The 24,052-nt window shown below is 37.6% G+C and overlaps 1 protein-coding gene across 3 annotated transcripts in view; it reads right to left on the bottom strand.

The window, feature by feature from the left end:
• Window positions 1-859: 859 nt before the first annotated feature.
• LOC122739866 (alpha-1-antichymotrypsin-like) overlaps window positions 860-24,052 on the bottom strand; it is a 52,159-nt gene continuing 28,966 nt past the window's right edge. For 2 of the 3 annotated variants that reach the window (XM_043981577.1, XM_043981578.1), the window contains exon 5: window positions 860-1,371. In XM_043981577.1, the coding sequence (XP_043837512.1) occupies window positions 1,174-1,371 (198 nt within the window). In that variant the 3' untranslated portion in view covers window positions 860-1,173. Of the gene's footprint in view, window positions 1,372-4,355; window positions 4,739-24,052 lie in introns of those variants that run through there. The other variant, XM_043981576.1, reaches the window with a different exon arrangement.

Genomic DNA, 24,052 nt, shown 5'->3' on the forward strand with positions numbered 1-24,052 from the left:
GAATTCTGATATTCCTGATGCCAATCCTAGTGTTCTATCCACTGCACCACCTAGTTGCCCCTAAAAAGTTTGCTAAACCTGAATATCTGGATAAGATGAAGTTCACTAAACTGATAATAATCAGTAGAGCTTTGAATTCTTTGCCTGAATGTAGCTGAACAAGCCATTACTAGGTAAAAATGAACTTCTTAGTACTTTGGAGAATCAATCAGTGATCAAATAAAAAATTACTTCAGTCAAGCTAAAACTTTGCAATAGGCGAGTCCTCTCAGAGATTCTGAATTAGAGCTCTGACTATTACAGTTATTTAGTATTAATTCTTGAGTATTTTTAAACTTGTATAAATGTGTTTCTTATTTTTAAAAGCTAAGATTATACTGTTGTGTGTGAAAGAGTTTGTACAAATGATCTATTCTGCAATCTTGGTAGTCACACGAGTCCCACAAAACTATTTGTTATCAGCCTCCCAGGTGACAATAGTTCCTTTCTCCTCCAATTTATTATTCCACTTTCAACCTATATACCTACCTATAACATTCTAAATTGCATTCTAGTTGAATATGTCCCTATTCTCTTCTCTTAGACTATAACCTCATTCAGGGAAGAGGTCATGGTTTATCTTCTTATCCCTTACAACACAATGATCAGAGCTAAACATTTAGTAGGTGCCTAAAAATGTTGAATGAATAAGAATTCACATGTCTATAACACTTTCAGGATCACTAAGCACTTTCTTCACAACAACCCCATGCAACTATTATTATCCCCATTTTACAGATGAGGAAACTAAATCTCAGAGTGTCTGAACAAGAAACGAAGGAATGAATGAATGAACAAAGAGAAAAATGTGCTAAAAGAATATTGTTGCTCAATGATTGATTTATTGTAATGAAAAATAACTAACCTTTTATTGTTAAGGCAATGATGCTTAATGTTTTCAAGAATTTCCCAACTTTTTCAAAAAGTTATTACACAGGCAATACACAATTTAAGGCATGTCGGGATGACTTTTTTTTCTTAACAAATGTAGAAGATCAGGTTTACAAAGAGTATGGGACTAGTCCAGGGTCACTCAGCATATGACAGGTTGTCCTGGAAGTAGATCTCCTTGGCCTTTCAGTTCTAAGTCTTTTAGTTCCTGACCTGTCAGCGCCTTCTTCTTTTTCAAAGGGGCTATTCATTTTGGGGGTTTCTGACTTTCCCCATGAAAAATATATCTCTTTCATTACTCAAAAGGAGTAAGAATGGCCTGTTAAATTTAATGACTGGAGTTGAATCGTACATTGAAGAAACAAGTGCTATCTCAATGCCTGTTGCAGCTGAAGCCTCTGTGCCAGCCTCATCTACATCCATCACAGCTTTGTGGACCACCTGTAAGGGGAAAAACAACATTACTGCACCTGGAGGTGGAGATACAGGGAACCATGTCATGAAGGATGCTGGGAGAAGTCCTGCATGGGCCTTGGATATTGGACCCCAGGAGCTCTTAGGGGATCTTATGGCCCAGTCAAATGAGGTTGCCTATGGTAGCTTCATTGGTAAAGGAGATCCTAGGACCACTACCATGTTTAAATCCATGGTGGGAAATACAGGGGAGTGAATTGCATTAACTTTAATATTTCTCTTCTATTTCTGAGAGAAGTAAACTGCTCTAGACAGTTGGTAATTGCTCTGGACAGTTGCAACCACAGCTTCTTCCATCCTCATTATCCCCCTTTTCTTGTTTTTCCTTTTTATTTGGTATTTTATTTTTCCCCAATTACTCACAAAAAACTATTTTTAACATCTGTTTTTTAAACTTTGTATTCCAGATTCTCTCCCTCTCTCCCTGCCCCCTTTGAGAAGGCAAGCAATTCTATATAGCAAAACATTTCCATATTAGTCATGTTGGGAAAGAAAATGGACAAGAAAACCACAAGAAAAATAAAGAAAGTAAAAAATAATTATGCTTCAATCTGTATTCAGACACCATCAGTTCTTTCTCTGGGGATGGATGGCATTTTTCACCTAAGTCCTTCAGAGTTCTCTTGGATCATTGTATTACTGAGAACAGCTAAGTCATTCACAGCTGATCATCTTACAATGTTGCTATTACTTTGTACACAGTACAATTCACTTTGTATCAGTTCATGTAAGTCTTTCTGGGTTTTTCTGAGAGCACTGTGCTCCTCATTTCTTATAGCACAATGGTATTCCATCATAATCACATACCATAATTTGTTCAACTATTCCCCAATTGAGGGGTATCCCCTCAATTTCCAATTCTTTGCCTCCAGAAAAGAGCTGATATAAATATTTTTGTACTATCAGTTCTTTTTATCTCTTTTTGGATAGAAACCTAGTAGTGGTATTGCTAGGTCAAAGAGTAGGCATGGTTTTTAGCCCTTTGGGCAAAGTTCCAAATTACTGTATAGAATGGTTGAGTCAATTCACAACTCTACCAACAGTGCATTAATGCCTCATTTTTTCTCACATCGTCTCCAATATTTGCCATTTTCCTCTTCTGTTCTATTAATCAATTTTAATAGGTATGAGGCAGTACCCCAGAATTGTTTTGATTTGTATCTCTCCACCTAATGGTGAGTTAGAGCATTTTTTGTATGGCTATAGATGGCTTTGATTACTTCATCTGAAAACTTCATATCTTTTGATCATTTTTTACTTGGAGAATGACTCTTATTTTTATAAGCTTGACTCAGTTCTCTATATGTTTAAGAAATGAGGCCTTTACCAGAGAAACTTGCTTCAATTTTTTTCACAATTACAATTGCTAACTGTATTTTCCTCCATCCTCTTCCCTCCCCCACCCCATTCTATTATTCTATCGCTTCTTTCTCTCTTATTTCAACCTTTCTCTCCTCAATAGTGTTTTGCTTCTAACTACCCCCTACCTCAATCTGCCCTCCCTTCTATCACCCACCCCACCCTCTCTTATCCCCTTTTTCTCCTACTTTACTGCAGGTTAAGGGAAGCTAGGTGGTGCAGTGGAGAGAGCACTGGCCCTGAAGTCAGGGGGACCTGAATTCAAATTTGGCTTCAAATACTTGACACTTACTAACTGTGTGACCCTGGACAAGTCACTTCACCCCTACTTCCTCCAACATCCGGGGCCAACTCTAGTAGTCCTGATATATATATATATCTTGCCACAGGACCCAAATGGCTCTGGAGGAAAGAGTGAGGCTGGTGACTTTGCACAGCCCTCCCCACACTTCAATCCAATTCATTGCTAGTCATGACATCACCTCCCAGTGTTATAGTTCTCTTTCAGAATGGACAAACAACAACCTGCAGGATCATTATCCCGCTTTTTCTATTCTTTTACTCTCCTCATACACTTCATTGTTGTTCCTTCAAACCTCTCTTTCCTCTCTTCCTTATCCTCTCCCTCCTTCCCTCTTCATATTCTTGCCTTCTCTGTTCTTTCCTCTAACCTCTCTCTGTCTTCCCCCCACCTCCTTATCATTTTAGATCTCTCATCCCTCTTTTCCCTATGACATCCTCATATCCTCCAGAATCTCCCTCCCCTCTATTCCTTCTTCCTTTTATAAAGCTTGTGCTTCCCAGACCTGACCACAGAAAAGAGACCTCACAATGGGATTTAAACTAACTGTAATGGAGCCTTATCCCTGCCCAGCTGAGCTTTGTCCAGTTCTCTGAAGGTTGGCCCTCTTACACTGCCTGCTGCATGTGTGGTGGGAGATCTAGCTTCAGCTTGGTGGAGAGACTGCAGAGAGCATCAGAGTTCAAGAGGTAAGGATGACATTTGAATGGCAGAGAGCAGGCCTGTAACTGCAGCTATGTGAGGAAAGCCAGCTACTGTTATCCCCAGTCCCATTTTGAAGCTATATACCTACCTATGACATTCTAATTTGTATTCTAGTTAATTATTTCCCTTTTCTCTTTTACTATAAATCTCATTCAGGGAAGAGGTCATGGTTTATCTTCCTATCTCTTGCAACACAATGATGAAGAGAGGATCAGGAGGTTGGAAAGAAGTACAGCTATTAGTATGTACCTAGTAAATGTTGAATGAAAAAGAATTCACATATCACTTTCAGGATCACTCAGTCCTTTCTTCACAACAAACCTATGCAACTATCATTATCCCCATTTTACAGATGAGGAAGCTAAAGCTCAGAGTGTTAGAACAGGGAATGAATGAATGAATGATTAAATGAATGAATGAACAAAGAGAAAAATGTGATCAAAGAATATTTTTTCAATGATTGATTTATTAAAATGAAAAATAACCATAACCTTTTATTGTTCAGGCAATGGTGCATAAAATTTGTCAACAATTTCCCAACTATTTCAAAAGCTTATTACACAACCAATGCACAACTTAAGGCATGTTAGGGTGCCTTTTATCTTTAATAAATCCAGAAGATCATGTTACAGAGACTATGGGACTACCCCAGGAACACCTAGCACTTGATAGGTTACTCTGGAAGTACATCTCCCATTCTCTTCAATTCCAAGTCTTTTAGTTCCTGACCTGTCAGGCCCTTCTTCTTCTTCTTCTTTTTCTTCTAGAGGGCTATGCCTTTAAGGGATTTCTTACTTTTCCCATAAAAATTACATCTCTTTCATTACACAAAATGATTAAGAATGGCCTGTTAAAAGTAATAACTGGAGGCATAATCATTCTTAGTGAAGTAAACACAAACTGCATGCCTGTTGCAGCTGAAGCCTCTGTGCCAGCCTCATCTACATCCATTACAGCCTTGTGGACCACCTGGAAGGGGAAAAACAACATTACTGAGCCTAAAGATGGAGATACTGGGAACCATGTCATGAAGGATGCTAGGAGAAATCCTACGTGGTCCTTGGGTATTGGGCCCCAGGAGCTCTTGAGGGATCTCATAGCCAAATCAAATGAGGTTGCCAGTGGCAGCCTCATTGCTAAAGGAGATCCTAGGATCAATACTATCTTTAAGTCAATGGTGGGAAATACAGGAGAGTGAGGGAGATGAACTTTAATATTTCTCCTCTATTTCTGAGAGAAGTAAACTGCTCCAGACAATTGCCACCACAGCTTCTTCCATCCTCATTAGAATCCTTTTCACATCCTCCAATTCTCCTCATGCACTTCATTGTTCTTCTTTCCAACTTCCTTAGCCTCTCTTCCTTATCCTTTCCTTCCTTCTGTATTCATGTTTTCACCTTCTCTGTTCTTCCCCCAGCCTCCTTATCATTTTAGATCTCTCATCCCTCTTTTCCCTACAACATCCCCATATCCTCCAGTATCTTCCTCCCCTCTATTCCTTCCTCCTTTTATAAGGAAGCTTGTGTTTCCCAGACCTAACCACAGAAAAGGGACCTCACAAAGGGATTTAAACTGGCTTTAATTGAGCCTCATCCCTTCCCAGGGGAGCATGGGTCAGCTCTTTTAAGGTTGGCCCTCTTACACTGCCTGCTGCATGTGTGGTGGGAGATCTGGCTTCAGCATAGTGGAGAGACTGCAGAGAGCATCAGAGTTCAAGAGGTAAGGGTGACATTTGAATGGCAGACAGCAGGCCTAGAACTGCAGCTATGTAAGGAAAGCCAGCAACTTTTATCCCAGTACCTCTTTCCCCAGAAGGGAAGAGGAAAGGAATTAGCATTTTTAGGACCTACTTCCTGCCAGGCACCATGCTAAGTACTTTTTACTAATATTATCTCATTTTATCTTCATAACCACCCTGATAGGTTGGTTCTATTACTGTCTTATTTTTACAGTTGAGGAAATTGAGGCCCATAGAGGTTAAGTGATTTGCCCAGGGTCCCACAGATAGCATCTGAGTCCTGGATTTGAACTCATGTCTTCTGATTCCAGGTCTGACACTCTCTCCACTGCGCCACTTAACTGCCCTGTGATATTCAGTAAACAGAAATATTTCTAGCCTAATGCCCTTCTTGTAGAGAGGATAGTGAAAGAGACATTGCTCTCTTCTTCCTCCCAAATGTGGAAATCACAATCTCCTTTTCGATATGGAATGGGCCTGATCACAGGATTGGGTATCTAAAGAAATTCCTCTTAATAGCCAGTCTGCAAGTGATCTGCTGATTGGTCTTCTGCACTTCAGAGTTTAAAGAGTAAAAGAAACCAGTTTAAATATTCAAAAATTTTGCTGAAAAAACTCCATTCAAAAGCAATGTTCTACATAAGAGATATGGGAAATTTCTGGAATGCAATGGAATTGAATCAGTTTAGGACTAAGCAATTTTTTTTTTCTTTTCACTGAAAGCAATTGTTGTTTTTCAGTTGCTATGATCATGTCTGACTCTTTGTGACAGTGTCTCCCTATGTGGCCTAGTTCACAGTTTAAGTTGCTGCCCATAGGCCATCTGTATCCTCTGACATAGATTAAGCTGTTAGATGGGTCATGTTAGATTAACATTTTTTTTTTTGCCATTCCAAGGGCCATATGAAGTATAAATGGTGCCACAGTGGAAAGAAAGTTACACTTATAGCCAGGAAGATATGAGTTCAAATCCTGCCTTGGTTGCTTATTAAGGGCATGAAGCTGGGTCTATCACTTAAACTCACTGTGTCTCCATTTTCTCCTCTGTCAAGTAAGGAGGTTGGTCCGAATGACCTCTAAGATCCTTTTCAGCTCTTTAATCTATGATTGTATGAATCTGAATATAAACAGCCCCATAAGATAAAAAAATGATGGACCACACCATGGGATCTTTTAAGGATGGTTCAATGAATTCAGGAGAGACTCAAAAAGGACTCTATTTTCTGAGGAGAGGCATGCTAGGATGTTGGGAAAGAGAATGGGGGAGATGTCAAGGGATGTCAGAGAATAGATATGTAGACAGAGACAATTGCCAAAAAAAGAAAGAAAGAAGCCAGGACTCTGGGAGTGACGCTGCTTAGGCATATCACACACAAGGATTACCTATATTCTCCCAGATGACAGAGCCCAAGGCTTTACTCCTATATTTCTTTACCTCTCTTAGGCTCCATCATGTGAGCCTGAAGCTTTTCTTTCTAGGCATCGGAAAGTCTGTTTCCTTTCTTTGTTTGGAATGTTTTCTTTGTCTTTATAAACTATGTTAACCATAGTCCTTTGCTAGTCTGGGTGTATGTATGGGGAACAAGAAGGCAGTTGCAATGGGAGAATCCTCAGAAAAGGGGGAGATTCACATTTAACACTGAGATATTTTGCTAGGCTGCAGGCTATGAGCTACAAAAGATGGAAAGAGTTATAGATAATTTGATATTTCTTCTCTGCTATGGGAAGTTATATTTATACCAGAAACCCATCTGGGCAGTAAGTCAATAGTAGGGTGAAGGGCATATAAGAGTTGTTGAACAATCAACACTGCTCATTATGCCATCCCACAACTTCCATACTCATCATTCTCTCCCTTACATCCTCTTTGTCTTCTTGTTACATTGTTCCTCTTCCCATCCTAATCTTCAGTCTCAACCTCCCTATCCTTCCATCCTCTTTCTTTCCCATTCTCCTCATCAATAAATGAATAAGTATTTATTAACTATCTACTATATGCTAATGAAGGGCAGCTAAGTGGAGGAGTGGATAGTATGCTGGACCTGGAGTCAGGAAGACTCATCTTCCTGAGTTCAAATCTGGCCTCAGATACTAGCTGTGTGACCCCAAGAGCCTTTTGCCTTAGTTCCTCATCTGTAAAATGAGCTGGAGAAGAAAATGGGAAACCATTCTACTATCTTTGCCAAGAAATCCCCAGATGGGGTCATGAAGAATTGGACACAACTGAAAAATGACTGAAATGTGACAATGAATGAAACAATTCTTCCTCATCTGACTGTACCCATTTCCCTGATTTCTCTAACTTTTTGCCCCACACATTCATCTCTTTTTCCCACCTCCTTATCCTCCATATAATATGGTATAGTGGAAAGAGTCCTGACCATATAATCAGGAAGGTTGGCCTTTAAATTCTGCCTTACTAGCTATATATTATGTTGTCCATCCTTTGTTCTCATATATGACCACAGACAAATCATGTAGTTTTTCTGAGGCTAATTTTCTTCATATATAAAGCAGAGATGATTGTAATTGTCTCACAATGTTGTATGAAGAGATGGAAGGGTCCTTAGAGGTCATGTAGTCTGACCTCCTCATTTTAGAGATAAGCCTCAGAGAGGTTGGATGACTTTCCCAGTCAAATCAAGGTAACAAGTATTTATTAAATCCTTACAATCCATTAGGCACAAACAGAAAGACAATCCCTGTCCTCAAACAGCTTACATTCTTATGGGGAAGTCAATATATTTTTTAAAAATTAACTGGCATATAGAGTCATACAGGTATTCAAATTCAGACACAGAACTAAAACTCTCCCCACTATTCTATGTTGCCTACCTTGGCAACTCTATTATTAAGGAGTTAATTTTCAGGTTTTTCAGAGTTCAAGATCACTTTATTTTTTTAATCTCCTCTTATTCTTTGCTTACTTGCTGTTTGAGTGCTTTCTTCTTGCTAGGGTATCCCACAGAGGGTGCAGGGAATTTTTTTTAAAAGGTAACAATTTGAATAAAGGATTTAGGAGAAGAGGAATTTGAAATGAATTCACTCTCTGATACTCCCTTTACTAAGTTACAAGTGTATAGGTACTTCCATAATTACACTTCTTTCCCAAAACATTCATTCCAGGATCAAATGAGATAGTATGTAAATTTGGAAAGGGGAAGGAAATGGGTAGGACAAGAAGTATGGAAACAATACAAATTATATACAAAGTAAATGCAAAGTCTTTAGAGCAAAGAAAACAGTAATAACTGGGCTTAGCAGGGAAGACCTTGTAAAGGAGAAATTTGAGATGATTTGTAAAGGGAGGAAGGACTCCAAGAGGCAAAGGTGAGAAAAGCGAACATTTCAGGCATTGGAGATAGCCTATGCAAAGATATGGAAATGGAAGATGGAATGTCTTATGTATGGAACCATAAGGAGGCCAGTTTCATAGGAACATAGTGAAACAGAGTAATGTTAAACCTGTCTGGAAGATGGGTAGGAAGAAGATTGTGATAGGCTTTAAATAGGGTTTCTATTTTATTTTATAGGTGTGGGGTGGTACCTCAGAGTTGTTTTAATTTGCATTTCTCTAATCAATAGTGATTTAGAGCATTTTTTCATATGACTATAGATAGCTTTGATTTTTTCAACTGAAAACTGCCTATTCATATCCTTTGACCATTTGTCAATTGGGCAATGACTTGTAGTCATAAATTTGATTTAGTTCCCAATATATTTTAGAAATGAGACCTTTATCAGGAACACAGGCTGTAAAATTTTGTTTCCCAGCTTTCTGCTTTCCTTCTAATCTTGGCTGCATTGCTTCTGTTTGTGCAAAACCTTTTTAATTTAATGTAATCAAAATGATCCATTTTTGCATTTCAAAATATTCTCTATCTCTTATTTTATCATAAATTCTTCTCTCCATAAATCTAAGAGGTAAACTATTACTTCTTCTAGTTTGCCTATGGTATCACGCTTTATGTCTAAATCATGTGCCCATTTTGACAATATTTTAGCATAGTGTAAGATGTTGGTCTCTTCCTAGTTTCTGCCATACTATATTCCAGTTTTCCCAACAGTTTTTGTCAAAATACTTAATTCCTATCCCAGAAGCTGGAGTCCTTGTGCTTATGAGACAGTAGATTACTATAGTCAATTACTACTGTGTCCCCTATGCCTAATATACTCCATTGATCCACCACTCTATTTCTTAGCCAGTATCAAATAGTTTTGATGACTGCCACTTTATAGTATAGCTTCAGATTTGGTACAGCAAACCCATCTTCCTGTGCATTTTTTTCCATTAGTTCCCTTGATATTCTTGACCTTTTGTTCTTCCAGATGAATTTTGTTATTATTTTTTCTAGCTCTATAAAATAATTTTTAGGTAACTTGATGGTTATGGCACTGAATAAGTAAAGTAATTTAGGTAGAAATTTCATTTTTATTATATTAACTCAGTCTATCCATGAGCAATTGATATTTTTCCAATTAGTTAAATCTGATTTTATTTGTGCAAAAAGTGTTTTGTAATTGTGTTCATGTGGTTCCTTGGTTTTTCTTGGCAGGTAGACTCCCAAATATTTTATATTCTCTGAATTCTTTTTTGTGGGGCAATGAGGGTTAAGTGACCTGCCCAGTGTCACACAGATAGTAAGTGTCAAGTTGCTGAGGCCGGATTTGAACTCAGGTCCTCCTGAATCCAGGGCCAGTGCTTTATCCACTGTACCACCCAGCTGCCCCATCTACATTTATTTTTAGTGGAATTTATCTTTCTGTCTCTTGCTGATGACTTTTGTTGGTCATGTATAGAAATACTGATGATTTATATGTATTTATTTCATATCCTGCAACTTTGCTAAAGCTGTTAATTGTTTCAAGTAGTTTTTTAGTTGATTCTCTAGGATTCTCTAAGTATACCATCATATCATCTGCAAAGAGTGATAGTTTTGTTTCTTCCTTGCCTATTCTAATTCCTACAATTCCTTTTTGTTCTCTTATTGCTAAAGCTGACATTTCTAGTACAATAATAAATAATAGAGGTGATAATAGACATCCTTGTTTCAGCCCTGATTTTATTGAGAATGCCTCTAATTTATCCCCCTTACATATGATGTTTGCTGAGGGTTTTAGGTAGATACAGCTTATTATTTTATGGAAAGCTCCACCTATTCCTATGTTATCTAGTGTTTTTGTTGTTGTTGTTCTTGTTGTTGTTGTTTGGTGAGTCAATTGGGGTTAAGTGACTTGCCCAGGGTCACACAGATAGTAAGTGTCAAGTGTCTGAGGTCGGATTTGAACTCAGGTCCTCCTGAATCCAGGGCTGGTGCTCTATCCACTGAGCAACCTAGCTGCCCCTTATCTAGTGTTTTTAATAGGAATGAGTACTGTATTTTGTCAAAAGTTTTCTCTTCATCTATTGAGATAATCATATGATTTTGGTTAGTTTTGTTATTGATGTGGTGGATTATGTTGATAGTTTTCCTAATGTTGTATTATAACCACCTGGTCATAGTGTGATCTATCTGGTGATAAATTGCTATAATCTCCTTGCTAATATTTTATTTTAAATTTTTTCTTCATTTAGGGAATTTGGTCTATAATTTTCTTTCTCTGTTTTAGCTCTGCCTGGTTTAGGTTTCAACACCATATTTGTGTCATAAAAGATTTGAACTCAGGTCCTCCGGAATCCAGGGCCGGTGCTCTATCCACTGCACCACCTATCTGCCCCAGAATTCATTTTTAAAACCATCTGCCCCTGGAGATTTTTTCTTAGGGGGTTCATTGATGGCTTGTTCAATTTCTTTCTCTAAAATGATGCTATTCAAGTCTTTTATTTACTCTTCTGTTAATCTGGGCAACTTATATTTTTGTAAATAATCATTCATTTCCTTTAGATTGTTGAATTTATTGGCATACAGTTGGGCAAAATAGCTCCCAATTATTGCTTTAATTTCACTGGTGTTGAATTCACCCCTTTCATTTTTAATATAGGTAATTTGCTTTTATCTTTCTTTTTATTTAATCAAATTAACCAAAATTTTATCTATTGTATTGATTTTTTCATAAAATCAGGTTTTAGTTTTATTTATTGTTTTATTGATTGATTATTGATCATTTTTTGATTGATTGATTGATTCATTTATTTATTCATTCATTCATTTATTCATTCATTCATTTATTTATCTATTTATTTATTTATTTATTTATTTATTTATTTATTTGTTTGTTTGTTTGTTTGTTTGTTTGTTCATTTATTTATTTATTTATTAGGATTCGGCTGGCTCATTTGGGAGGGGCCACACTTGGCCTACCCTGAAGTTACGTATGCTACTGAGGTCAGAAGGAGAAGCATCTCTCCATTGTCAGTTTTTGAAGGACCTTCCCTTTTTGGGGGAGGAAAATTAGATGTTCATTGAGGGGAGTCTGAGTCTCTTCCAGAGCTCATTCTCTTCTTCCCTCTTCCTTCCTGGCTGTGGCATGAGCAAGAGTAGCAGCAGCCAAGTCACTCAAGCCTGGTTGTAAGTTGTGCTTTCTATTGAAGCTTCAAGCTCCAGGTGGTAAGGTACAATGCTCTTTTGAATAGACTTAGGTTAGAACTAGGAGGATTAACCATATTTCCTCTTCCCTATTTCCTTGTCTTTGATTTTTATTAATTTCACCTTTGCTGTTTACTTTATTCTCCCTAATAAAACATCTGTGGAACAGAGGCTGTAAGGCTCCTTTCTTATTGGCCTGGGAGAAATACCTAAACAGGCAGTTTCTGAGGGGACAGAGCTTTAAACCTAGAGGTCCCTCATTATCTCTGGGACCCCAGTATTTAGGTGAGTCACCCAATTATCACTTCATATATTAAATTTGGCCTCCACATTATTAATTCTATAGTTTTCTTAGTTTCAATTTTATTAATCTCTCCTTTAATTTTCAGATTTTCTATTTAGTATTTAATTGGGGATTTTTAATCTGTTCTTTTTCTAGCTTTTTTAGCTGAATGCCCAATTCATTGATCTTCTCTTTCTATATTTTATTCATGTAAGCATTTAGAGATATAAAATTTCCCCTAAGAACTGCTTTGGCTTCATCCTATAAGTTTTAGTATTCCTTGACTTTTAAAATATTTCCCCCCACTATTACAGTTTAACATATTTGTACTTTTCCTGTGTATGCATGAATGTGTGCATTTTTTAAAGTTCTCATCTAGAATGTGAGAGTGTCCTTTCCCCAGGGCATTTCTGTGTGTATGTGTGTGTGTGTGTGTGTATGTGTATATGTATGTTTATTTGTATATGTATGTGTGTGCGTATGTGTAGATAGATAGTTGGAAACACAGGAAAGAAAACAAAACAAGCTTGATTGGTCCAAGCAAAGAGCCAGGGATCTCAGAGAACTTGTAATAAAGCACAGAGCATTAATAAAACTAGAGCTCATAGCTTGACATATGGGGTCATACACTACTGGATAGCTGGATAGAAGAATTATAAAGCATGGTAGTACTTTGCATGGTAAAGCTAGATAGAATGAGTTAGGTGAGTGTTCACTCACTCACCAATCAGGACTTATTCCTACAAGGAATAAGTAATAAAACTAAGTAATTTAAATCCCTCAGAGGAGGGAGGAGAGGCATGATCTCTGAAGATCCAATTCAGGTAGGAGGGTTTGTTTGTTTGGTTTTTTTCCAAAAGAGGCTGGAGTTTAAACCACTACACCTCTAGTTCTTTCTTGGTGGAGATACTCTAATCTAGGTTCTATCTTTTGCTACAATTTGGCTAATGGATGAATTAGGTGAATAAATGCAGCATTTTAAAGGCAGTCTGAGCTAGTGTTCATTCTTTCGTGCATTAGACAAATATTTATTTTACACCTGCTATGCATCTGTAAGGAATTAATTGTGATTTGGAGTTTTTATAACCCCATCTTTGCTTCATCATGGTCAGACAGAAAAGATGCAAGCTTTAAAAGCCTAAGAGAAGATGGGTATGTACTTTAAGAGATTATGGAACAAACAACACAAATAACATTTATTGAATCAAAGTATCAAACTAAAGTATCTAAGCCCCACTTAGGAGTTCCCCCACACCAACACGGGCCTGGCCAAATTATAATGGGGACAGCTCAGGGGGTACATTTAACCAATTGGAGACTCAGCATTGCTATAGAACCACCCTTCCTGTGAGAGAGGCAGGAAAGGGGAGGGAGACTCCCAGAGAGTGATGGTGAAGGAAGGTAGACAGAGGGAGAGAGGAGCTGGTGTTTTTTTGACCTTTGGACTGAGCCAGGAGAGACTGCACAGCAGATTCTCCTTAGAAAAACAGATTCCAGGTGGTGGTGAGTTTGTGTTCCTTCCAGGGAGGCTGGCTCATTAAGCTAGCTGAGCTGGAAACAAGTTTAGTGTTTGAGTCAGTTTTTGTTTGAGATAAGCTGTTCTGAGTAGCTGAGGAAGTAGAGCTTACTCAAAGCACCTAGGGCCTTTTTACCCTAGAGATTAAATTCTAACTTTCTCTATCCCCTTTCTCATTGTCCCTAGCTTTATTAACTCCACTTTTGTTGTGAATTTTGTAACCATTAATAAAACCTAATTTGTTTGTGAAAAAGAGGCTGTTAATCTCCTTTCTTATTAGTCTGGGAGACATAACTAGAAAAGAGGCAGTTTGGAGAAGGGGAAACTCTGGACCTAGAGGTCCCCCATTATTTTCTGAACCCCAATAATACGGCGAGCTGCCCAATTAACTCCCCATACTAAATTTAGCCCAGACACATCCATCATTATAAAAGATAATAAAATTACAAGGCCAAAAACTAAGCCATTACTACCCTTTTGTGAATGACCCTTGCTAAAGCCTGGTTATTGCCATGTAAACAGTTACTTCTGGGTCCTAGATAATTTTTTAAATTCCAAGTTCCCTTTCCAGTACATATACACTGATGTCAAAGTAGACTTTCAGATTCAGGAATGCTGGGTAAAGGACTCCAACGAGCTGACTTCAATTCATGTAAAATAAATTAAATCAACTTTGGAAACTATAGCAACAGAAAAAGTACAGTACTGCTCAGCTGTCAAGTTTTGTTTTGTTTTTGTTCAGTCATTTTTTAGTCACGTCTGACTCTCCCTTAGGGTTTCCTTGGCAGAAATACTGGAGTGTGGGGCAGCTAGGTGGCACAGTGGATAAAGCACTGGCCCTGGATTCAGGAGGATCTGAGTTCAAATCTAGCGTCAGACACTTGACACTTACTAGCAGTGTGACCCTGGGCAAGTCACTTAACCCTCATTGCCTCATCAAAAAAAAAAAAAAAGGAAAGGAAAGGAAATATTGGAGTGATTTTCCATTTCCTTCTCCAGCTCATTTTACAGATGAACTGAGGCAAACAGGGTTAAGTGACTTGCCTAGGGTCACACAGCTAATAAGTGTCTTAGGCCAGATTTTAACTCATGAAGTTACATCTTACTGACCTCAGGCAATGGCACTCTATCCACAGAGCCATTTAGCTGCTCTAGCTGTCCAATAATTACTTAATTAACAGGAGAAAGGACGAGAATGACACCTGAAAATATCATAGAATTATGCCTTCATTTTTCCTAAACCAAGTTAAGGTAGGACAATTGGGTGTACTGTGTTTGAAAGAATGGGGCATAGAGAAAGGATATTTGAAGTGGAAGTAATCTCAGAAATTTTCTAGTCTAACACTACCCCTCTCAATCCCAATAATCACTTTTAAAAAAAGGACATTAACTCAAAGAGAAATGAAGTGATATACCCATGAGCTCAAATTCTTCTGACTATCAGGCCAGGGCTCTTTCCACACCACACTGGCTCAATCAGAGGCTATTTTAGAAGCTTGGGAATTTTGTTCATTTCAATAGAAAATAGAAATATCTATGGCCCCAGAACCCCAACCTTACTAATAATGTGCTATAATTAAGGATACTTAGAAGACTGAAAGTCAGTGTACTTACTGGCCTCTGTCAGCAGCACATAATTGTGTGGGACATAGGAAGCACTTAAGAAATGTTTGTTGACTAACTCTTAGGACTGTATTGCAAACATTTAAGCTGAATCTTCACAGAACTAAGGAATCAAACATTTTGGACTCTTTTGGGGGTTGGGAGGGAATATACATCTATAGCAGGAACAAAACTATTTTAAAGGACAAGAATCCCATTTTTGTGGGCTGATGGGGCTGAAAAATTCAGCAAGTGATCTCACCTCCCTAATCTCTAAGGAAACTGTGAGGCTTGAAGGGAACAAAATCTTCAATGGTACAAAAATGCAGCACTAACCACAAGATGCACTTAATTAAATTATAAAGGACAATCACCCACTGTAGCAGCATATTTAGACAATACATTGCTGTGTATTAATAATGTTATTTTGAAAATCCATTGGTCAGGGTAAGCTTATTTGTAGTGGCCCTAAGGCAACACAAGACTCATTTGAAATCCTTCGGCATGACTCAAGGAACTATGGGACTTCTTTTTGACATAGCTGTCAGGGAAAATTATTTCCCTCAAAAATGAACATAATCCTTAGCTCGGCATTCCACACCCTCTATAATCAGATATCACTCTGAATTTCCAGCATTATCTTATACACATAGAAGAATAACAAATAATTGATCTATTTCTTTCAGGTTTGCAAGGCCTTTTCCTCACAACAATCCAGTAAGTACAATGCTTAAAGAAAGGAAGATGAGAAAAGTGAACTAGCTTGTGGATGGTCACATACCTAGGATATGAGAAGCTTGTAGTAGAGTAGATACATGGCTGGATTTAGAGTCAGGAAGACTCTACATTTGAATTCAGTCTCAGAAATTTAATAGCTCTGTTACTCCAGGTAAGCTATTAATCTCTCAGACTCAATTTCCTCATCTTGAAAATAATAACAGCTATCATTTAGATAGTCGTCTAAGGTTTACAAAGCTCTTTACCTATGTTAAGTCATTTGATCTTTACAATAATCTTATGACACAGGTGCTATTGTTATCCCCAGTTTCATAAGTGAGGAAACTGAGGCATAGAAAGGTTTAGTGATTTGCCCAGTCTTACCCAACTAGAGAATGTCTGAGACAGGATTCAAACTCTCTTCTTTTCTGACTCCAAGTCCTGTATTCTACCCATTGCACTATCTAGCTGAAAGTTATATGCTATTAAAATAATAGAATAGGAAACTTCCAGGAGCCAAGATGGGTGAATAAGCTGTAAATCACCATAACTCTCTCATATTCACCTCCAACTAACCATATAATTGCATCCCAAAACAAATCCTGGAGCAGCAGAACCAGGAAAAAGATCAGGTAAAACAATCTTTGAACCCAGAAGCTTGGAAGATCAGCAGGGAAGGTCTGTCCCATTTGGGTAAAAGGGGAATGAAGTCCAGGACAGGAAGTATCCCAGCAAGCCAGGAGCAAGTCCAACATCAGCAGTAAATCCTGAACCCCAGTGTGATGAAGCAGGCAAACTCCAACACCAGGACCCCCACATGCTTCAGCATAGCCAGGGAACTGGCAGACACCAGCTCTGAGAACCATCTCAGTGAAGACCCAGGCAAACAGGCAACCTGCAGCAACCACACCTCTCTATGCTTCAGTGTATTCTTAGGTAAATGCAGAAACACCCCCACAGGCCTAAGCGCACACCAGGCACCACCACTAGGACCCCAGCTCAGCACCAGATAAAGTGCCAGACTTCTACTGCCTTCAACAGCACCAGCCTCCTCCCACCATATGCCCTCAGAGCAGTATCAGAAATGAGGATACCCCATGGGCCTCAGGGAAACATTAGTGCAGTACTTGGTAAACATCCAGGGACTGTAGCCACTGGCCCAAGAAACCTGAGACAGTGTCCTAGGAGCATAGTGCAAATTTAGAAGAAAGGATAAAAGGCCAAAAAAAAAAAAGAGGAGCAAAAAAACAACAAAAGAGAATCTGATCATAGAAAGTTATTATGGTGACAGGGAAGATCAAGACACAAACTCAGAAGAGGACAACAATATCAAAACACCCATGGCAAATTCCCAAAGAAAAACAGGAAGTGGTCTCAAGTCCAGGGGAAACCTCATGTAAAGGCTCAAAGAGGAACTTAAAATCATTTAAGAGAGGTAGAAGAAAAGTTGGGAAAAGAAATGAGAAGAATGCAATAGAATCATGAAAAAGAGTCAACAGCTTGGAAAAAGAAAAGTGTTTAAAAAGTAGAATTGGTCAAATGGAAAAGGAGATACAAAAATCCACTGAAGAAAACAACTTCTTAAGAAGTACAATTAGCCAAATAGAAAAGAAAATATAAAAGCTAATTGAGGAAAACAACTCTTTAAAAGTTAGAATTGGGCAAGTAGAGGGGCAGCTAGATGGCACAGTGGATAAAGCACCGGCCCTGGATCCAGGAGTACCTGAGTTCAAATCCGGCCTCAGACACTTAACACTTACTAGCTGTGTGACCCTGGGCAAGTCACTTAACCCCAATTGCCTCACCAAAAAAAATTAATAATAATTGGGCAAGTGGAAGCTGATGACTATGAGAAATCAAGGCAATCAAACAAATCCAAAAGAATGAAAATAATAGAATAAAATGTAAAATGGCTCATGAGAAAAAGAACAGACCTAGAAAATACATACAGGAGAAACAATGTCAGAATAATTGGACTACCTGAAAGCCATAATCAAAAGGAGGACCTGGAAAACATCATTCACGAAATTATCAAGGAAAACTGCCCTGATATCCTCGAACCAGAGGGCAAAATAAGCATTGAAAGAATCCACCAATCACTCCAGGAAAGAGATTCCAAAATAAAAACTCCAAGGAACAATATAGCTAAAATTCAGAACTATCAGGTCAAAGAAAAATTGCAAGTGGCTAGAAAAGAAGCAATTCAATTATCAGGGAGCCCCCATCAGGATTACACAGCACTTAGGAGCTACAACATTAAAAGATCAGAGAGCATGGAACATGATATTCCAGAAGGCAAAGGAGATAGGACTAACAGCAAGAATACTTACCCAGAAAAATTAATCATAATGCATCAAGGAAAAAATGGTCATTCAATGAAATACAAGAATTTCAAGCTTTCATAAGGAAAAGACCAGAATTAAACCAAAAATTTGATCTCTAATATCAAGACCCAAGAGAAGCATAAAGTGGTAAAAAAAAAAAAAAAGGAAAAGAAAACATAAGAGATTCAATAGAGCTAAACTATTTACATACTTATGTGGGAAGATGATACTTGTAATTCTTAAAAATTGCATCACTAATAGTACAACTAGAAGGAATATACATAGACAGAGGGTAATGGGTATAAGGTGAATTTGAGGGAATGACATAAAAATAAGGGATGAGAAAGAGGAGTACACTGGGTACAGAAGGAAGGGAGAGGTGGAATGGTGCAAATTATTTCACATTAAGAGGCACAAAAGACCTGTTATGATAGAGGGGAAGATGGGAGGATGAGTGATGGGCATTGCTTGAACTTTACTCACAACAATAATGGCTCAAAGAGGGAATAATATACACAATCAGTTGAATACAGAAATCTATCTTACCCAACAGGGAAGTAGGAGAGGAGGAAATTAAGTAAAGGGTGATGGGGCTTGAGAGGGACATAGGGATATGACCCTCCACTGAGATGGAAAGTGCCCCCCCCCTTCAGCCTAGTGATCTGATCTCAAAGTCTTAAAGCCCCTTAGAGCCCCCTATTTCTCTCTCTCTCTCTGTTTTTTCTCTAGAGAGAGGCAATAATGGGAAGCTACTATCCCCCTTTCTAAATATAGACTTATCAACTTAAAAATTGCTTCATAGAGTCTGCACCGAGACATTATGTAGACATGATACATTGTTGCAGAAACAGAAAATTTTACAAAATAATCTAACAACCCAGGAGAGAGACTTATCGCTGAACATTCCAGGAGAATGATTTATTGCTGAACCCAATTACCGCATTTTGCTCAAATTAGATGTCTGTAAAGAGTATAAAAACTGCTTGGTTTCCTAATCCCGGTGTGTCACAACTCTTGGTTGTCCCAGTGAGTGTGGTGCACCTTTCTTTCGAAAGAAATAAAATCAATGCTTTGGCCTCCTTTCTCCTCGAGTCTCTATTACAGGGGTCAGTGGGTGTACTTCCCATCCCACTCAGGCTGACAGAAGGGAGGGCAGATTGGGGGAGGTGGTAGACAGAAACAAAACATTGGTGAGGAGGGAAAGGATGAAAGAAAAGAGGACAAACTGGAGGAAAAATAGAATGGAGGGAAATGAACAGTTAGTAATTATCATTATGAATATGAATGTTCTGAACTTCCCCTAAAACAGAAGTGGATAGCAGAATGGATCAAAAACCAGAATCATACAATATGTTGTTTTCAAGAAACACACTTGAAGCAGAGAGACACACAGAGTAAAGGTAAGGGGCTGGAGCAGAATCCATTATACTTCACCTGAAGTAAAAAAAAGGAGTGGTAGCAATCCTGATATCAGAAAAAAATAAAGAAAAATAGACCTAATTAAAAGAGATGAGGAAGGAAATTATATCTTGTTAAAAGGAACCATAGACAATGAAACAATATCAATACTAAATATATATGTACCAAGTGATACAGCATTCAAATTCTTAAAGGAGAAGTTAAATGAGTGACAGGAAGAAACAGCAAAACTATACTATTGGGTGACCTCAACTATCCCATCCCCGAACTCAGTAAGTCCAACAAAAAATAAACAAGAAAGAAACTGAGGCAAATAGAATATTAGAAAACTTGGATATGACAGACCTTCAAAGAAAACCTAAGAGTAACAGAAAGGAATATACTTTTTTCTCAGCAGCACATGGTACCTATACAAAAATTGACCATGTATTAGGTCATAACAATCTCAAAATCAAATGTATAAAGGCAGAAATATTAAATTTATTCTTTTCAGATCATAATGCAATAAAGATTACGTTCAACAAAGGGCAGTGGAAAGAGAGTAAAAATTAATTGGAAACTAAATAATAAAATCCTAAAGAGTACGTGGATCACAGAACAAATCATAGAAACAATCAATAATTTCATTAAAGAGAATGACAACAAAGAGACAACATACCAAAAGCAATACTTAGGGGGAAATGATTTCTCTAGATTCTTACATCAGCAAAATAGAAAGCAAACAGATCAATAAATTGGGCATGCAACTAAAAATATTAGAAATAACTAAATAAGGGGCATCTAGGTGGCGCAGAGGATAGAGCACCGGCCCTGGAGTCAGGAGTACCTGAGTTCAAATCCGGCCTCAGACACTTAACACTTACTAGCTGTGTGACCCTGGGCAAGTCACTTAACCCCAATTGCCTCACTAAAAAAAAAGAAAGAAAGAAATAACTAAATAATATAAAATACTTGGGAGTTTACTTGCTAAGACAAACCCAGGAACTATATGAACACAATTACAAAACACTTTTCACACATATAAAGTCAGGTCTAAACAATTTGAAAAATATGAATTGCTCACAGGTAGGCCAAGCCAGTATAATAAAAATGACAATTCTGCCTGAACTGATTTACTTATTCAGTGCCATACCAATCAAACTACCAAAAATTATTTGATAGAGCTAGAAACAAAGAACAAAATCATCTGAAGCAACAAAAAGTTAAGAATATCAAGGGAATTAGTGAAAAAAAAATACAAAGGAGGGTGGCCTAGCAATACCAGATCACAAACTATATTATAAAGTATTAATCATCAAAACTATCTGGTACTGGCTAAGAAATAGAGTGGTGGATCAGTGGAATAGATTAGGTACATAAGACATAGTAATAAATTACCATACAAACCAGTGTTTAATAAACCCAAAGACCCCTGCCTTTGTGATAAGAACTATTTGACAAAAACAATGGGAAATCTGGAAAACAATGGGATATAAATTGGGTATAGATCAACATCTCACACCATATACCAGGATAAGGTCAAAATGAGTGCATGATATTGTAAAGATAATGGAATGTGATACATGAGATTTAGCAGATACTCAGGAGCCCACCTGAGTGGATTACTGGCTGATATGACTGGATTACTAGTTGACTAGATTCTAAGCACATCTGGCTGATAGTGAGAGTACAGAAGAAAGCATGGTTCTCAGAAGCTAAAAAAACTTTGAACTTCCAGCCCAGCCAACCAACCAGCTTGAAGAACCTCCCATTTCTGGGAGGGGACAGGAAGGAGGAAGGAGAGCCTGCGCAGAGAGGTCTGTCTCTTTTGGTTCCTGAATTCATGGTGATGGCAGAGGACTACACAGAGGAGTTGAGGAAAGATAGGATTGCCAGATTGTAGGAATTCTGTTCTCAATCTTTCTCTTTCTTTTACTATCTCTCAATAAACCCTTAAAAAACCTAAACTTGTTTTATCAGTGATTTTAGTCAGTTTCCCCCAAAACTGGGGGAACAGATTAGAACTCACACTTAGAATTTTAAATTACACAATGTAGACATAAAAGGTGACACCATAAGCAAATTAGAAGAGCCAGAAAAAGTCTACCTCTCAGATCTATGGAATTCATGACCAAAGAAGAGATAGCATCATAAAATGTCAAATTTATAATTGGTCACATTAAAATAAAAATTAAAAAAACCTTTTGTACAAATAAAATCAATTCAAACAAGATTAGAGGGAAAGCAGAAAGCTGAGAAACAATTTTATAGTAAGTATCTCTGATAAAGGCCTCATTTCTCAAATACATATATATATACAGAGAGAGAGAGAACTGAGTTAAATTTATAAGAATACAAGCTGTTCTCCAATTAACAAATGGTCAAAGACTATAAACAAGCAGGTTTCAAATGAAGAAATCAAAGCTATCTATAGTCATATGAAAAATGCTCTAAATCACTATTGATTAGAGAAGTGCAAATTAAAACAACTCTAAGGTACCATCTCATACCTATCAAATTGACTAATATGACAAAAAAGGAAAATGATAAATGTTGGAAAGGAAGTTGGGACACTAATGAACTCTTGGTGGAGTTGTGAACTGATCTGACCATTCTGGAAAGCAATCTGAATTGTACCCAAAGAGCAATCAAACTGGGCATACCTTTTGATGCAACAATACCACTACTAGGTCTGTATCCCAAAGAGATCATGAAAAAGGGGAAAGGACCTGCCTGTGCAAAAATATTTATAGCACCCCTTTTTGTGGTGACAAAATGTTGGAAATTGAGGGGATGACCATCACTGGAGAATGGGTAAACAAGTCATGGTACATGAATATAATGGAATACTATTGTACAATAAGAAATGATGAACAGGCAGATTTCAGGAAAATCTGGAAAGATTTGCATGAACTGATGCAAAATGAGCAGAACATTGTACACAGTACCAGCAACATTGTGTGATGGTCAACTATGAACTCAGACGTTCTCAGCAACACAATGATCCAAGATGAGTACAAAGGATTCCCTAAGGAAAATGTTATCTGCATCCAGATAAAGAACTGGAGAACTCAATGCAAATTGAAGGTTTTTTTTTTACTTACTATATTCTTTTTTTGTGTTTTCTTTCCATTTTGATCTGTTTCTTCTTTCACAACAGTGACTAATATAGAAATGTGTTTTACATGATAGCACATGTATAACCTATATCAAATCATCTACTGTTTTTGGAAAAGGGGAGGGGAAGGAGGGAGAAAAATTTGGAACTCAAAATCTTATAAAATAAATTCTAAAAATTGTTTTGACATGTAATTGGGAAAAATAAAATAAAATACTATTTTAAAAAATTATAGCATATATCTCACAGTGTTATTGTGGCAACTGAATGAGTCACTTAGCTTCCCTAGGTCTCAGTTTCCTCATTTGTAAAGTGAGAACATTTCTACTGGAGGGCCTCTGAGAACATTTCCAGCACTAGCTGTGAAGTAATTTTTTTCATTTTTGTTTTCAGTTCCAGATTCTCTCCTTCCCTCCATTTCCTCTGTCACCCACTGAGAAGGCAAGATACCCATTGTATATAAGAAATCATACACTAGATATTTCTACATTAGCTAGCTGTATTGCAAAAAAAAAGCAAGAAAAATGAAGTGAAAAACTATTCTTCAAACTGTACTCAGAGTTCATCAGTCTCTGAAAGTTGATAGCATTTTTTCATAATGAGCCTTTTGGAATTTCTGTGGATCATTGTATTGATCAAAATAATTAAGTCTTTCACAGTTGATTATCAGTACAATATTGCCCTTACTGTGTACAGTGTTCTACAGTTCTACTCATTTCACTTTGCATCAGTTAATAATAGGTCTTCCCAGGTTTTTCTAAATCTATCCCCTTTGTCTTTTATTACAACAAAATAATATTCCATCCCATCATAACTTGTTCAGTTGTTCCACAATTGATGGGCATCTCCTTACTTTCCAATTCTTTGCCATCACAAAAAAGAACTGACATAAATATTTTTGTGCATATAGATGCATTTCTTTTTTCTCTGATTTCTTTGGATATAGACCTAGTAGTGGTAATTGCTGCGCTAAAGGGTGTGTACAGTTTTATAGCCTATTGGACATAGTTTCAAATTGTTCTCCAGAACGGTTGAGTCAGTCCATAGCTCAACAATAGTG

The sequence above is a fragment of the Dromiciops gliroides genome, chromosome 2 (genome assembly GCF_019393635.1).
Source record: "Dromiciops gliroides isolate mDroGli1 chromosome 2, mDroGli1.pri, whole genome shotgun sequence".
In the NCBI taxonomy this organism is placed as follows: domain Eukaryota; kingdom Metazoa; phylum Chordata; class Mammalia; order Microbiotheria; family Microbiotheriidae; genus Dromiciops; species Dromiciops gliroides.